The 16,277-nt window shown below is 36.1% G+C and overlaps 1 protein-coding gene across 2 annotated transcripts in view; it reads right to left on the minus strand.

Moving 5' to 3' along the window:
* The window catches only part of ppme1 (protein phosphatase methylesterase 1), a 47,367-nt gene that overhangs the window by 5,878 nt on the left and 25,212 nt on the right, over nucleotides 1-16,277 (minus strand). For both annotated transcript variants that reach the window (XM_028800324.2, XM_028800325.2), the window contains exons 6-12: nucleotides 16,061-16,215; nucleotides 15,891-15,981; nucleotides 11,493-11,558; nucleotides 10,913-11,030; nucleotides 7,035-7,161; nucleotides 5,698-5,742; nucleotides 3,899-3,963 (exon numbers count right to left, since the gene is read on the minus strand). In XM_028800324.2, coding sequence (XP_028656157.1) covers nucleotides 3,899-3,963; nucleotides 5,698-5,742; nucleotides 7,035-7,161; nucleotides 10,913-11,030; nucleotides 11,493-11,558; nucleotides 15,891-15,981; nucleotides 16,061-16,215 — 667 coding nt within the window. The remainder of the gene's footprint in view (nucleotides 1-3,898; nucleotides 3,964-5,697; nucleotides 5,743-7,034; nucleotides 7,162-10,912; nucleotides 11,031-11,492; nucleotides 11,559-15,890; nucleotides 15,982-16,060; nucleotides 16,216-16,277) is intronic.

Consider the following 16,277-nt stretch of genomic DNA (forward strand, 5'->3'; position numbering starts at 1 on the left):
GCCTCACTTCTTTTTAAAATTTCTTCCCTTTTAGTCATTCTGGTGTGTGTTCATGTGGTATATAGCATGTCCGCAGCTCAGGAAAGGTGGCCATTTTAACATATAAATAATTGGTTGTCCTCGCGCTGGGGAGTGGAGCAGGTGTGACTGATCTGCTGTGAAGATGCCTCATATCCAGATTGATACGAGGTGGTCGGCCGATCATGTGTTGCCTTGCCGGGACATGCAATTGTCCAATTGTCTGAATATCAGCCCAGGGCAGCAATCAGACAATCGCACCTACATCTGCTTCCCAGCATATAAGAAGGGGAGTGCGAGAAAAGAATAGGAAAAAAAAGAAAAAGGAAGCGGAGGTTAAAGGACGGGAGGAAAACAGGCAGGAAAGAGAAAGAAAACAAGCTGGTGCAGAGTATGGAAGCAGGTGGATGGCAATTAAGCCCTAATGAGGAGCGAGTGACCATCACTCAGGAGGGGACTGAGGGTTGCTCCTGTTGGGCGTCTTTGGAGCATGAGTGACCATTACGCTCTGGAGATGCTCTTGCTGGGAGGACCCATTGAGATGGAAGTGGTGGGAGCACAGAGCGCCTGCACCAGATGGAGCCAGGATCAGCAGCAGTTCTGGTGGAGAAGGGCTCGGTGGTTGCCTGCGGACACCATAGGATTGGTAGCTGGGACACGGGCCAGAGGAGATGTGCGTCTGCACCTATTGGTCGAAATCTCTCTGTGCTGCCAGATCCAAACGCCGGAGGCATGTCAGTTTTAAAGGATTTAAAGGATTTGAAATGAGTTTCCTGCACTGTGTTTTTTTAAGCTCATTTTAATGGATTTATTTATAGGATTTTTAACCTCAATGTCACCTTTATTTTATTGGATTATTTATTGAATTTTGAGCACTGCACTTTTTGGACACCTTTTTTTTTTGTTGAATAGTTTTTAATAAAAGCACTGAGCACTGCTTCACCATCCCCCTTTGCTTGGTGTGTTTGCCCTTATCAGCTCAGCTCATCCTGGTCATGACTATAGATGGTGTCTGGATCAAGAGACTTCCAAAATGGAAGTAAGAGGGTGAAACTGACCCACACCGTCACAGATCAGACCATATTGTGTGTGTGTGTGTATATACTGTATATATAATTTTTAAAGAGCTTCTGTAAAAAGCAAATTTCCACCAGGAATTTTAAATTCATACCCTATTAATGATACGATTGTCTGCAGGGGTCAGATTACACAAAAATTAGTGCTCAAATACTCATATTTAAAACAATATTCGAATATATGTTCGAATGTAGGTTAAAGGGCGGCACAGTGGCACAGTGGTAGTGCTGCTGCCTGGCAGTTAGGAGACCTGGGTTCGCTTCCCAGGTTGTACCTGTGTGGAGTTTGCATGTTCTCCCCGTGTCTGCATGGGTTTCCTCCGGGTACTCCAGTTTCCTCCCACAATCCAAAGACATGCAGATTAGGTGCATTGGTGATACTAAATTGTCCCTAGTGTGTGCTTGGTGTGTGTGTGTGTGTGCACCCTGCCCGGGGTTTGTTTCCTGCCTTGCGCCCTGTGTTGGCTGGGATTGGCTCCAGCAGACCCCCGTGACCCTGTAGTTAGGATATAGTGGGTTGGATAATAGATGGATGGATGTAGGTTAAAAATTCTAAATGCTACTTTATGTTTCTACTTAACGTGCCTTTGTATGCTTCATTATTACTAATAATTTTGTTTTGTTTGTGGTGCATCTGCAATGCATGCAGCACTAATTATTTGTGCAGTGACATAGCTTTCATTTGGCAAATACAGCCCTTTACAAAAATGTTATATTTTGTGCATGGAAATTGACATGATCAAAAGTAAAAATTGAACACAGGTACTTTAAATGCCTGAATGCATATGTGAAATACATACAAAATTGTTCCAGATTACTTTAACACTCGTTACTTTAGTACCTAAGTCCTGCTCCCTCCTCAAGCCCTGTGCTCCACTATGTGCTTTTTGATCCATGGGTGCAAAAAATGTGAAGTTAGTGTCCATCCGTGTTCATTTTATATAAGTCTCTGCATGGTAAGTTACTGAATATAATACTGCAAATGTTGTATTTTAATAATCTTTCACTTTCATTAACGACGACGTTTAAATTCTACTACTTAAGGTTACGTGTGTTATATTTTGGCTTGTTCTAAATTTTACTGTACATTCATTTTTTTTACTTTTTCATTACACCTTTGTTTTAGAAACTGTGTATCAGCTGGCACCAAACGACACATATTGGTTGAAGTAGTAGTGTCAGTAGTATCTGACACTGTAAACACTCTTTAAAATGAAGGCTTTAAAAAGTTGGAAAAGGAAATTCAGAAAAATGGCAGTTATTTCCCATTAATTTTAATGATAAAGGAAGGTAGGCGTTGTTTGCTACAATAAATACTTAACAGTATAAATATAAAGTAACAGCAAATCAGGGGTTTTTATGTTCAAGAGTGAAATGGAACAGAATCGGGAGCAAAACAATACTTTTAGGGCACTGGAGAAGATCTTAAAATCTGTTGATAGTACACCCAGTAACCAAAAAGATGAGCAATTCAGTCAAAACATGTGTCAGTTTTATGAATGACAATACTAAGTAACACTGATAACTGAACTGAAAAATAAACATACAAATCTTTTGCCTTTTGGAAGCGTAGTGTGTCTAGAGTAACACAAAGCTGAAATTAATCTGAAGTTATTATGGAAAAAGTACAGGATTATCTGGAACAATCAGACAGAAGTTAGACATCCCCTTTGAGTAGTGAAGCCTTAACTGGACTGGTTTCAACAATATCTTTGTTCAGGCAAAGTGATTTGGCTTATGCAATATCATCAGTGCCCAGTGAACAGGTGTTTGGTGTTTTAGGCAACATTTATGAGGACCAGAAGAGCTTTTTCAGTGTCACAAATGCAAAGAAGTTGTTTCCTGCATTATAACTAGAGATAAGCAAACTGATCTGAGTTTGCTTTGCCTTATATTAGGCACGACACAACTCAAGTTCTAGATAGACAGATAGGTTAGATGGATAGGATAGAGATACTTTATTAATCCCATGGGGAAATTCACATACTCCAGCGGCAGCATACTGATAAAGAAAATATTAAAGAGTGATAACAATGCAGGTATACAGACAGACAATAACTTTGAATAGTGAATTGAAACAACATCTCAGCTTCTTCTCTTTATTAATCAAAAAGTGTAAGGAGCTCAGAAGGCAGACATTATACAGCTTAAAGTAATTGGGCATTAGAAATTGAATCTTCTTCATGAGAGAAATTCTTTTTGTCAATAAAGTGTAGTTTGTTCAGTACAAGTAATCAAAGAATATAAATGTTCTAAGAATTGTTCTTATTAAGTACCTGTTTTTTTAATTGTTTTTAATGTTCTGTATAGTTAAGTGGAAAGGGATATAAAGACACCCCATAGAGCTGTGAGGCAGGATCACTAACCAATGCAACACCATTCTGGTGAAAATAGTGTTGCTAACATTTAAAATATCCAGAGCAGCTGGAGCCTATTTGGCAATCCTTGTACAGGGCACCAGCACAATGCAGGGTGAACACATGCACAAGGGCCAGTTTAGAATTGCCAGTCCACCTAACCTGTATGTCTTTGGACTGTGGGAGGAAACCAGAGCACCCTGAGGAAAATATGCAAACTTCATGCTCTAAGCACCTGGGACGTGAACACTGCTCTCCTTGCTGAGATGCAGCAGAGCTACCACTGCACCACCGTGCCAACAAGTAATATAAACAGAAAATAAAATATAGGATTTTTTTTTTTTACCTCTTCAATATGTAACTGTAAAATGACATGAGTTACAATGTACAGTGCAAAAAACACACCTCATTATTTGAAACATTTACTTTCACCCCTTTTGCATTTACCTTCTCAGGTGCGTCTTCATGTACTGCATGTCCACATTGGGGTAAAACTTGCATTTGAAATTTACCTGTTGGTAGGGGGAAAAATTACTCAAAAGACGACTTTTCTGACAGTGTATTTCTTAATGTGTGTGTGTGTGTGTGTGTGTGTGTGTGTGTGTGTGTGTGTGTGTAACACATTAAGATTGGAGCAGTCAAACTCATATCCTGATGGCCACAGTGGTTGTAGGCTTTCAGTCAATATATTTTTATAATTAGTAACCAACAATGTAACATACTTATTTTGCCTTAAATTTAATTGACTTGCTTTTTAAGATTCAGAACCCTCAGTTGTTGTTTTTTTCCCTATAATCAGCATTCAAACAAACAAGTTCAGCTGAGGATGGCCACCATCTTGAATGCAATAAATTTCCTTATTAAAAGACAGTTTTTGCGGAGAATGACTCACATTGTTTAATGATGTCTTATTAGTGCTTTTAGACTATGTTCACATTACCAGGCTGAAGTGATTCAAACCATATTTTTTGCCTTAATGTGACACAAATCTGATGTTTTCAGGGCTGTGTGGACACAGAAACACAGATCTTTTTATATCAGATATTTAATCACTTTCATATGTGGTCCTAGATTGGATCCATATCCAATTTATGGCCATGTAAAATGGGTAAAATTGGAATTCCTTATTTTTTTTTTGCCTATATACATGGGCTGAGCGTAGTTGTTAGTTAGCTAGCTCTGGCAGCATGGCAAAACAACAATGGAGGAGAGCTACAGCTAAGACAACAGTCTTGGTCCCACCACTGCTGGCTTGTTTCTCATACCGACACATCTTTGGTGCAGCAGTGATAGCAATAGCTGTTAAAATAGCAAAAATTACCCATCTGGCTTCTTTTCACCCTCTTGACCTAATCACGTACAGCTGACAAACCATCCTCTAGAGCAAAATATGATGCATACTGTACACTAGCTACTAGCGTATCCATTTTGTCATTTTTAATATCATAAGTCACCTCACAAATATCACATAGATAACTTGTGCACAAATTTATCAATGTGCGCATGCATGCCATTTTGGAGGACAGATGTGATCACATTTCAGTTAGATACGGGCAAAAAATTTGTGAACATGGCGTTATTCTGTCACACCAGACATTTCCAAAAGTGTTGATCGTCTTTTTCCCGATTGGAAATATGACATTTTTTGAGGACCAGAAGAGTTCAGTATTTCTCTGACCTTTGCTTTTTATGTCTAACAAGAAACAATGAAGCATTCTGAATCTTAAAATGTAAGTAAATTAATTAAAGCAATAATAATCGCTTACTAATTAAAGAAGTGACTAGAAAAGAAAAAAAAAAAACAGTGGCACCCTGGGATCTGAGTTTGACACCTATGATTTACACAAAAAAAACTTTATGCATTTTCTTTAACAAATAAAATAATCTCCTTATTAAGATCTAAAGCTTCATGAACACTATTAAAAATAAGTCATTCATTTAAGATTTCAATAGAACATATAAATACACACTATATGTATTCCTACAAAACTGACAATATTTAAGACATTTTTTTTTTAAAGAAATGGTAGAATTCTTTTTTAGAATATCACAAAATTACCTGCAAAAGTATTGATACTATACTGTTGAAATACATATATTGTATCAGTCATTTATGAAGAACAAAACAATTATTGAATGAAAATGTATAGTACTAGGAATTATTTTCTGAACCATTATAGTTCTTTTACTATAAACATCTGGATTACTGAATATTTTTAACTATAACACATTTAACTCCAGCATACCTTGCATCTGTCCTATTGTAAGATCTTTATCCAGGCGATCAACACCTGCAAAATTATAAATCATTCAAATGATCTCAAAGTGCTGTGTAAAGTAAAACAAGAGAATAAGACATACAATACATAACATTTTTGGAACTTGTGATACTTAAGAATTGGACACTAAGACCCTGATAGGAAAAAATAAGCACGATGATCATTTCATATTACAGGATTAAGCAAGGTGTATTTTGTAATATTGGATGCAGTTAAAATTTATTTTTTTTATTTTTGTTGATGGTTGCCATTGTGTAAGAGTTTATTATTTCTGTGTTTTACTTTCTCATGTCTACATTTAATTGAGATAATAAATGTTAATAACTATTATGTCAGGTCAAACATAAATCTAGAACCTTTAGAAATTTACATCAGATGTCCACTTAGGATACTTATACTTCTGCCAGAGAAACATGAATTGGATGCAAACAAGTATTAAAGTAAAAGGCTACAAAAAATGACTTTTACATAACTGCACAATACTAATATCCTCACATCTTTAAAAAAGTAAGTATTTATTAAATATATTCAAAACTTGATTAACAATCTTTAAAATAATACAATCTTTTTATAGATGTACAATTTACAAACTAATAAATAAGCTGAAGCTATTTTTCAGTGTTTATTAAGATACAATAATGGTGCACTGCACGAATACACTTGACTTGAGCATTCATAGTTTTCATCTTCTTTCTCTGTACGTTTACCATTCATTTGCTCAGAGGTTGATGCGCTTGCTGCTTCCTGAGCAGATCTTCTTTTCTCCACCCTAGCGGCCTGCTTCTTTCCTTCTATCGTTGGCATCTTTTCGCATTAAAACTGATTAAGTCAGTGTTTGTGTTGCAACTACTTAGTACGCTTTCCTTCATTTTTCACTTAAGCTTGCATTTAAAGTCTTCAATCTGCCTCAAGAATGATTTAAGTTATGAAGAGGTAGCGGAAGTGATGGCGAAGATGGTAGGCATGAGAACAGCGCCCGTACGCATGCGCCGCACAGCTGCCCTTCTGGCTGCTGCCGAGAGTTGATTCTACAATAAAATAAAATAAAAATAAAAAGAGTAATAACCTTGGAGGTCAATCATCACCCTGAAAGCGGATAGTAGACGTCACGTAGTATATGTGTACCAAATTTCAGGTCAATAGGTCAAATGGTTTGCGAGCTAAAGGCGATTTAAAATCCTGGACAGACAAACAAACAGCCATGGTAGTGTATTATATATAAAGACTTAGGATAATATACAGTAAATATTAAGTGAATAATATGTTGGTTGTACATGTGCAAAAGTGAAACAATTCATAATTACCTGCCAACAGCAGCAATTTGGGTACTGAGCAGCTGAGGAAAAGGTTGGACAACCCTCTGAACCAGCCATCCCAATATTTCTCTGTTTTTGCCAACTCAATTCTCCAAGTATAAGAGCACTCTTTTAGCTGTGGGAAAATAAGGACTTGCTGGGATTACCAAAAAAAATCAGTTCTCAGAAATACTAAAGCAAAAAGACAAAATACTTTGCAAGACCTTAATCACAAATTACAATTATACTGCATTAAAAGGTCATTTAAAAATCAGGAGATGATGATAGATAATACCTACACTAAAAGCTGAAGTGAAAAGGAGAGTTTTCAGCTCCCTTTTGAACTTCATTAGTGTTTCATTCTCCACAAATGCACCTGTTAAAACCATGCAATGAGAAATTCTTTTCACAAACTATATTTCTGAGTACTAATATATATGAGTACATAATATATATTTGAGTTGTGTACTAATATATATTGGAGTATTTTTGGATCTGCTGCAGAAATACTATAAATCAAAAAATGCATTGTAGCATTTTGTTATTGTTTATATTTGATTGAAAAACTGTGGTGAAACAGGATTTCTGCTCTATTAACATTATCTGGATTTTTAATTTGGGCCGCTTAATAAAAATAAAAACTTGCACATCTAAGTAACCTTCTATTTATTGTAGGGATTCACTTGTTCACCTGTGGCTATTATACTAACTAATAAAAAGGACGGTAAAAGATGCAATTTTTGGCAATATATCTAACACTTTAGGAGGCAATGCAGACATTTTATGGTAAGCATTATAATACCTCGTGTTATGCAGTTGAACATAGCTGTTGCAAACACACATACATGGTTGAGCAGTTAAACAGATAGTATACAGTGTTTGAAGATATCAAGAATGACAGAACATTGACACTTTTTAATCTTCATATTATTTTCACAAGCCAGGAACATATGGACATAATTATAATAACATTGTGTGTTTTTATTTACCAGTAATTATCATAATTACTGCACAAGCTGACAAATTTTTACACTGGCATGCAAAAGTTTGGATACCTTTGCTTAAAATGTATGTTACTGTGAATAGTTAAGTGAGCATAAGATGAACTGATCACCAAAAGGCGTAAAGTTAAAGATGACACATTTCTTTTTAGCAGTTTATGCAAGATTAGTGTATTGTTTTTGCTTTGCACAATTGTACAGTGAAAAAAGGAGCACTATGCAAAAGTTTGGACTCCCAAAGATATTTGAGGTCTCAGATAACTTGGATAATTAGCTCATTAGGGCTATGGCTGTTCACAGTCATTATTAGGAAACCCCAGGTGATGCAAATTGCAAAGTTGTATAAATTCTCTGACTCCTCAAACTTTCTCCCAACAGTTAGCAGCCATGGGCTCCTCTAAGCAGCTGCCTAGCACGCAGAAAAATAAAAGAATTGATGCTCACAAAGCAGGAGAAGGTAACAATGAGACAGAAAAGCATATTCAGGTAGCTGTTTCCTCAGTTTGTAATGTTATTAAGAAATTGCAGTTAACAGACACTGTGGAGGTCAAGTTGTGGTCTGGAAAACCAAGAAATCTTTCTGAAAGAACTGCTTGTTGGATTCCTAGAAACACAAATAAAAATCCATATTTTGACTGCAAATGACCTTCAGGAAGATTTAGCAGACTCTGGAGTGGTAGTACACTGTTCAACTATGTAGCAACTCCTGAACAAATATATTGTAGAGTCAGCATAAGAAAACCTTGAAGTTAAAAAGAGGACAGGTCCTACAACAATATAATGATATGAAACACACCTTAACATCTACAATGGAATACGTCAAGAGTTTAAAGCTGACTGTTTTGCCACAAACCTCACAGTCCCCCACCAAAACATAATTAAAAATCTGTGGATAGGTCTCAGAAGAGCAGTGTATACAAGAGGGCCCACCAATTTTGAAGAATTAGAATCTTTTTGAAAGGAGGAATGGGTGAAAATACCCAAAGTAAGAACTGAAAGACTCTTAGCTGGCTTCAAAAACTTTATTTACCAGCTATGATACTTGTCAATTGGGGTGTTACTAAGTACTGACCATGTCAGGTGCCCAAACGTTTGCTTCAGGCCCTTTTCATTTTTTTTTGGTATTTTGTACCTGTGAATGATGAAAGTAAAATGTAATCTTCACTAAAATATTAAAGAAATGTGTCATCTTTAACTTTATGCCTTTTGGTGATCAGTTAATCTCCTGCTCACTTAACTATTCACGGTAACAGACATTTTAAGCAAGGATGCCCAAACTGTTACCTACTTTGACAGCATGCCACCACATGACAAGAAGATTCATTTCACTTTAGTGCAAAGTTTAAAAAAAAAAAAAAAAAAAAAAAAAAAAAACACACTACATAAATAAGCTTATATAAATAAAAGAAGATTTCTTTAAGTTAAGGAAACAACTTCACCTCAAAACAGAAGATGTTATTTCTTCACAATTATGGTATATATTAATTTGCCACATGAAACTGTGTAATAAAGTGAGTAATTTTTGATAAAATAAAAACAAAATACCTGGCCTGTTATTTTTTAAAATGGTGAATGGAATTTGGGCCGAATGTAAAGCCTTAACACAAATATGTATGTTAATTTTCCAAGCAAACTGTGAGATTGCACACATTTTGGAAAGCAGCGAAACATTTTCGTGAGATTGTGCCATTTTAAAAGGAGACTGGCTGTGCGCTTTACCTTACTGATCACCTACCTCCATGGCAACCTTTTAGTCCAAGGGCCATGGTTTTTACTTTGAAAAGTCATCTCCATGCACATTTACTGACATTACTGAAAGTTGATGGCAAGAAGTGAAATGCTGCCTCTGTTCTGTAAGCAGCTAGAGAGTAATCTCCACTTCTTCAGCATGCCCTATAAAAGTTGATTAACTGGTTTGTGGTACTTGGAACTTTGTTTCATCGTGGTTTGGCCTTACTTGCCTTTTTATTTTCTCAGTATTTTTCATCATGCATGAACAAGACATACCACAGAAGGTGTTAATTGGCCCTGTGAACACAGCAATGATGTGCAGGTCTTCAAAAATCTTTTTTTTTTTTACTAAAAATGCAATGCAGTATAATTTGTTCTGTTCAGATTTATTGTAATCTGTACAAAAAATTCTAATATTCATGCTTCACCATCACACACCAGAGTTAGTCGACATGAGTCTTACTCCATCGGCTATTTAAAATAATAACATAAAAAGTAGGCACAGTTAAAAAAAAAAAAAAATTTGATGAGTGTGTATCTGTTGTTAAATAACTGTGTCTACACATGATTCAGTATGCTATCATTGCCTAAAAGAAATATGATTTTCAGTACACATTGCATAAGAAAATATGATTTTAGTACACATGCTGCCAGCACTGGGTCATGCTTTGAATCATGGCAGATGTGTACTTGTTTCAGAAGATTTCACTGCACACTGATAGGTCTGATGTTAAATCAGACTCTCTGTAAACTTCTGTGAAAAGCATTATTTGTTTCAAGCCATGGCAGAGCATGCCTATTCACCTCCATTTTAAAACACAAGAACGTACTAGGTATATTTTACAATTTATAAAAATGATTCACTTCAGAACACAAATTTCATGTCCCAGATTAATAGACATCATGACTGCGAACAAATAAACTGACTTTGGAAAATATCATACTTAACTTTTAATACTGACTGATGCATCATGAACAATTAAGAATAATTATAATTGCAAAAATAGGCTCCTAAAGCATAATCTATAATCTACATAAGCCGTTTAACACTCAGATGAAAAAGTCTTAAAGTATTTACATACAGCAAATCTGAACATCCTTTAAGAATATTTCATTGTCTATACAATTGTATATTTATTTTAGTATTCTTACTACCTCTAAATCATCCTCTTTCTTCCTTTTATTATTGGACTCTCCCTCTTCCTCTTCCTCCTCTTCCTCAATGATCCCTTCAAATGCTTTAGAGTCCACAGAACTAAGATGATCTTCACATCTTGAAAGACAATAAATCTAAATAAGAACTTGTATTCTTGTGCAGTGTGAAAAATTGGTAAAACAATGTTAACATAATTAGCTTTCTGTATCATAAGTATCTTCAAGAGAAGGATTTTCACAACACGTTTTTATTCCAAACATATATTACCAATAATTTGGTAAACATGGAAAACATGGAATTATGATGGTTTCACAACTCTTAAAGTACTACTGCTTTGAAAGGACATTAGCTACTGCTAAACTGTACAAGAAGCTAAAATTCATTAATATTAGTAAAACAGATTTTTAACAGAGTGTTGAATTCACTTTAATAAAGCTGATTTCAGCTGCAAGAAAACTAAGACTTTTGAGCTTTATAATTAGACTGCAAAAAGCTGCAAATAACCAAAAACATTTTTAAGTAACTCTGTTACGGAAAACTTAAAATATGTCTAAACACAACAGAGAAAGAAAAACTTACTTTTTAACTTGGCCAACCATTGAAACTTTTGCAGACTCCAGATTTCTTATCTGTCCACTTTTTACACTAAATAAAAAAAAAAAATAAAAAAAAAAGTATTAAAAACATCAGTTTGACTTTAGACTATACATCATACAACAAGCTAAAATACTTGCACAACTTACTCCGAATTTCAAAGTGCTGTTCTAAGAATATCCATCAAACAGACTAAAATGTTTCTGTCAACTTTAGTTTATTCCATTACAAATATCATTGCTTATCTCTGTGTAAACTTGTGACCATTATAAAAATATTAAGCCGCTCAAATAAAGAAATTCCATAAGCATACAGGAAAAAAAAAAGAAAGACAGAATGTATGTAATGTTACCATTTATGTTCAGTAATTAAATGCGTATAATGACAATTTAGGAAATAAATGGTATTAAAATTATAATGGAGTAAAGTAGCTTTAAAGCATAAGAAGCAATAATTACCTTTTGAAATGCCATTTGGATTTATTGACAAGTACACTCAATATAAGAATATCTGCACATCTGCTTATCCACACAATTACCTAATCAGCCAATCATGAGGCAGCAGTGCAATGCCTAAAATTATACTGATACAGGCTAGGAACTTCAGTTAAGGTTTACATCAAACATCAGAATGGGGAAAAAAATGTGATCTGCGTGATTTTGACAGTGGCATGATTGCTGGTGCCAGATGGGTTGATCTGAGTATTTCTGTAGCTACCGACATTTTCACGCACATGAGTTTCTACAGTTTACTAAGAATGGTGTGAAAAACAAAAAAATATCCAGTGAGCGGCAATTCTGCAGAAGGAAACACCTGGTTGATGAGAGAGGTCAGAGGAGAATGGATAGACTGGTTCGTGCTGACAGAAATGCAACAGTAATTCAGATAACCACTCTGTATGACTGCAGTGAGCAGAAAAGCATCTCAGAATGCACAGTATATTGAACTGCAAGGCAGATGGGCTACAACAGAAGATGACGACATTGGATTCCATTCTCATCAACAAAGAACAGAAAGCTGATGCCTCATTCAGTACAGGCTCATTAAAACTGAACAGTGGGAGACTGGTCAGATGAATCTCTATTTCTGTTGAGGTACAGATAGTAGGGGCAGAATTTGGCACCAACAGCATGAATCTATGCACCCAGTTTGCCTTTTGTCAACAGCCTAGGCTGGTTGTGGTGGTGTAATGGTTTTATTGGCATACTTTGGGCCCTTTAAGAGCAATCAGCCATCCCTTGAATGCCATAACCAATTTCAATACTGCTGCTGACCAAGTGAAACCCTACATGGCCAAAATGAATCCATATTCTATTGGCTACTTCCAGCATGATAATACAAAATGTCACACAGGAAAAGTTGACTCAAACCGATTTCAGAAACATGACAATTAATTCAGTGTGCAGATTTGAATCCAATATAACAAGTATAATGCTGACAAATCTGTGAAAATTGTACAGTGCAATCATGCCAACATGGACCAGAATCTCAAAGGAATCATTTTCAACATCTTGTGAAATCCACATCATGTAGGACTGAGGCTGTTTTGAGAGCAAAAGGAGTCCATAACCCAGTATTAGTATAGATTTCCTAATAATTTGTTCAGCAAGCATACAGTTAGGTCCACAAATATTTGGAGAGAGACAACTTTTTCTAATTTTGGTTCTGTACATTACCACAATGATTTTTAAATGAAACAACTCAGATGCAGTTGAAGTGCAGACTTTCAGCTTTAATTCAGTGGGGTGAACAAAACAATTGCATAAAAATGTGAGGCAACTAAAGCATTTTTTTTTAACACAATCCCTTCATTTCAGGGGCTCAAAACTAATTGGACAAATTAAATAACTGGAAATAAAATGTTCATTTCTAATACTTGGTTGAAAACCCTTTGCTGGCAATGACGGCCTGAAGTCTTGAACTCATGGACATCACCAGATGCTAGGTTTCCTCCTTTTTAATGCTCTGCCAGGTCTTTACTGCAGCAGCTTTCAGTTGCTGTTTGTTTGTGGGTCTTTCTGTCTGAAGTTTAGTCTTCAAGTGAAATTGTCTCTGAACACCTCAGAATTCATTTGGCTGCTTCTGTCCTGTGTCACATCATCAATAAACATTAGTATCCCAGTGCCACTGGCAGCCATGCATGCCCAAGCCATCACACTGCCTCCACCGTGTTTTACAGATGATGTGGTATGCTTTGGATAATGAGCTGTTCCACGCCTTCTCCATACTTTTTTCTTGCCATCATTCTGGTAGAGGTTAATCTTGGTTTCGTCTGTCCAAAGAATGTTTTTCCAGAACTGTGCTGGCTTTTTTAGATGTTCTTCAGCAAAGTCCAATCTAGCCTTTCTATTCTTGAGGCTTATGAGTGGCTTGCACCTTGCAGTGCACCCTCTGCATTTACTTTCATGCAGTCTTCTCTTTATGGTAGACTTGGATATCGCTACGCCTACCCCCTGGAGAGTGTTGTTCACTTGGTTGGCTGTTGTGAAGGGGTTTCTCTTCACCATGGAAACGATTCTGCGATCAACCACCACTGTTGTCTTCCGTGGATGTCCAGGTCTTTTTGCGTTGCTGAGTTCACCAGTGCTTGCTTTCTTTCTCAGGATGTACCAAACTGTAGATTTTGCCACTCGTAATATTGTGTCAATTTCTCGGATGGGTTTTCTCTGTTTTCGCAGCTTAAGGATGGCTTATTTCACCTGCATGGAGAGCTCCTTTGACCGCATGTTGTCTGTTCACAGCAAAATCTTCCACATGCAAGCACCACACCTCAAGTCAACTCCAGGCCTTTTATCTGCTTAATTGATAATGACATAACGACAGACTTGCCCACACCTGCCCATGAAATAGACTTTGAGTCAATTGTCCAATTACTTTTGAGCCCCTGAAATGAAGGGATTGTGTTAAAAAAATGCTTTAGTTGCCTCACATTTTTATGCAATCGTTTTTTCACCCCACTGAATTAAAGCTGAAAGTCTGCACTTCAACTGCATCGGAGTTGTTTCATTTAAAATTCATTGTGGTAATGTACAGAACCAAAATGAGAAAAAAAGTTGTCTCTGTCCAAATATTTATGGACCTAACTGTATGTGTGTGCAATACTAAAAAGAACATGACAATATTTTCTGCATTATGGAGTCTAAAAAATTGTATCAGAGGACAAAGATTATAACAGTCTCTTAAAATTTTAAGATCACTGACAAACTAACTGCAAGTAATTCAATGTAAAATGGGAAACGTTAAAAGACTTAAAAATCATCATTCCTCCCAGCCATTCATATTCCATTAGGCCTATTATTAACTTAACATTTGTTTGCGGTGATTATTTTTTTAAATGAAAATTCTTCTAAAATGATATGCTCTTCTATGATTAAATTTTATAAACTTAACCCTAATAAAAAAGAAAGATGTTATAATTTTTTGTAAAGAGATGGAAACAGCAATGTGTATGGTAAGAAAAAGGAAACAAGTGCAAATTGATTTTGACACTGTTACCACAGGAGTAGTGCTTAATAATCACATCCAGGTACAAATGATAATTTGGTTATATTCTTTTTTTTTTCCCCCACCAGATCCAGAAATCAGATTACACCGGTTTAAATTACATTTTCCACATAATCCTAGAGAAAAGCATAACATTCAACTGCTGATTGGGTTATATTCTATATGTGGAAGCCATGCTGACCTGGGTACAAGGTGACTATAACACGACCATTGTGACACCATGGTCATTGATTGGTTTCAGGCCATTCTTTCATGCAAATGAGATGCATTATTTTTTAGCAATACTTGCTTGTTACTCAAAATACAGCATCAAGTGTTCTGGACTACAGATAAGGTGTATGCACTTACTGACATGGAAACTCAATAATAAAGCAATGCCTGTCAGCGAACACTAAAGTTGGTAGAAATGAGTATCATACACAAGGTAAAATATTTCAGAGAAGATAAAAAAGTAATCAAAACATGGGCATGATAAAAAAAAAAGGAAAAAGAACAATTAGCCTATTGTCTTTATCCTCCAGGAGTGGTGGCTCTGAGGCTAAGGAGCTGCGCTGGTATTCCGAAGGTTGCCGGTTCGAATCCCCGTCACTGCCAAAAAAGGCCACTGCTCTGCTGGACCCTTGAGCAAGGCCCTTAACCTGTAATTGCTCCAGGGGCGCTGTACAATGGCTGACCCTGCGCTCTGACCCCAAGGGGTATGTGAAAACTACCAAATTCCTAATACAAGAAATTGTATAAGGCGAAACAAAGAACAAAAAAAAAAAAAAAAAAATCTTCTTAGTGGATTTAGTCAATTAGTCACTTTCATGTAACAAGTAACTCATCTACTGGGTGTCAGTGGGAAAGCATAATTTTATAAATAAAACACTTCACACTTACCTCCACTCAATAGCATTTTCTAGAGATCTGAATGTTTTTGGCCGACTTCTCAAGAAATTCTGCATGCTATTTAATGCATCCATAGCTGTACCTGTGTTAAAAATAACAAATCTGTATTTTTGTCTATTAACATTGGAATAATGAAAGTATTATAAATAAATCTGATTTACCTTCAACTACATCAATCACACATAGACCAAGTAGTGATGGCACCAGATTGCTTGCTGCTGCGTGCACTGCAATTGCCCCACCCATGCTGTGACCAATTAACATGATTGGAGGAAGATCTTCACCATAAATTGCTTCAATTACTTTTCCAACATCCCTGCAATACAAATAAACATTGGAAATGGGATTGAATACATGACATACTGAGTATTCTATACT

This window comes from Erpetoichthys calabaricus, chromosome 4 (assembly GCF_900747795.2).
Source record: "Erpetoichthys calabaricus chromosome 4, fErpCal1.3, whole genome shotgun sequence".
Taxonomy (NCBI): domain Eukaryota; kingdom Metazoa; phylum Chordata; class Cladistia; order Polypteriformes; family Polypteridae; genus Erpetoichthys; species Erpetoichthys calabaricus.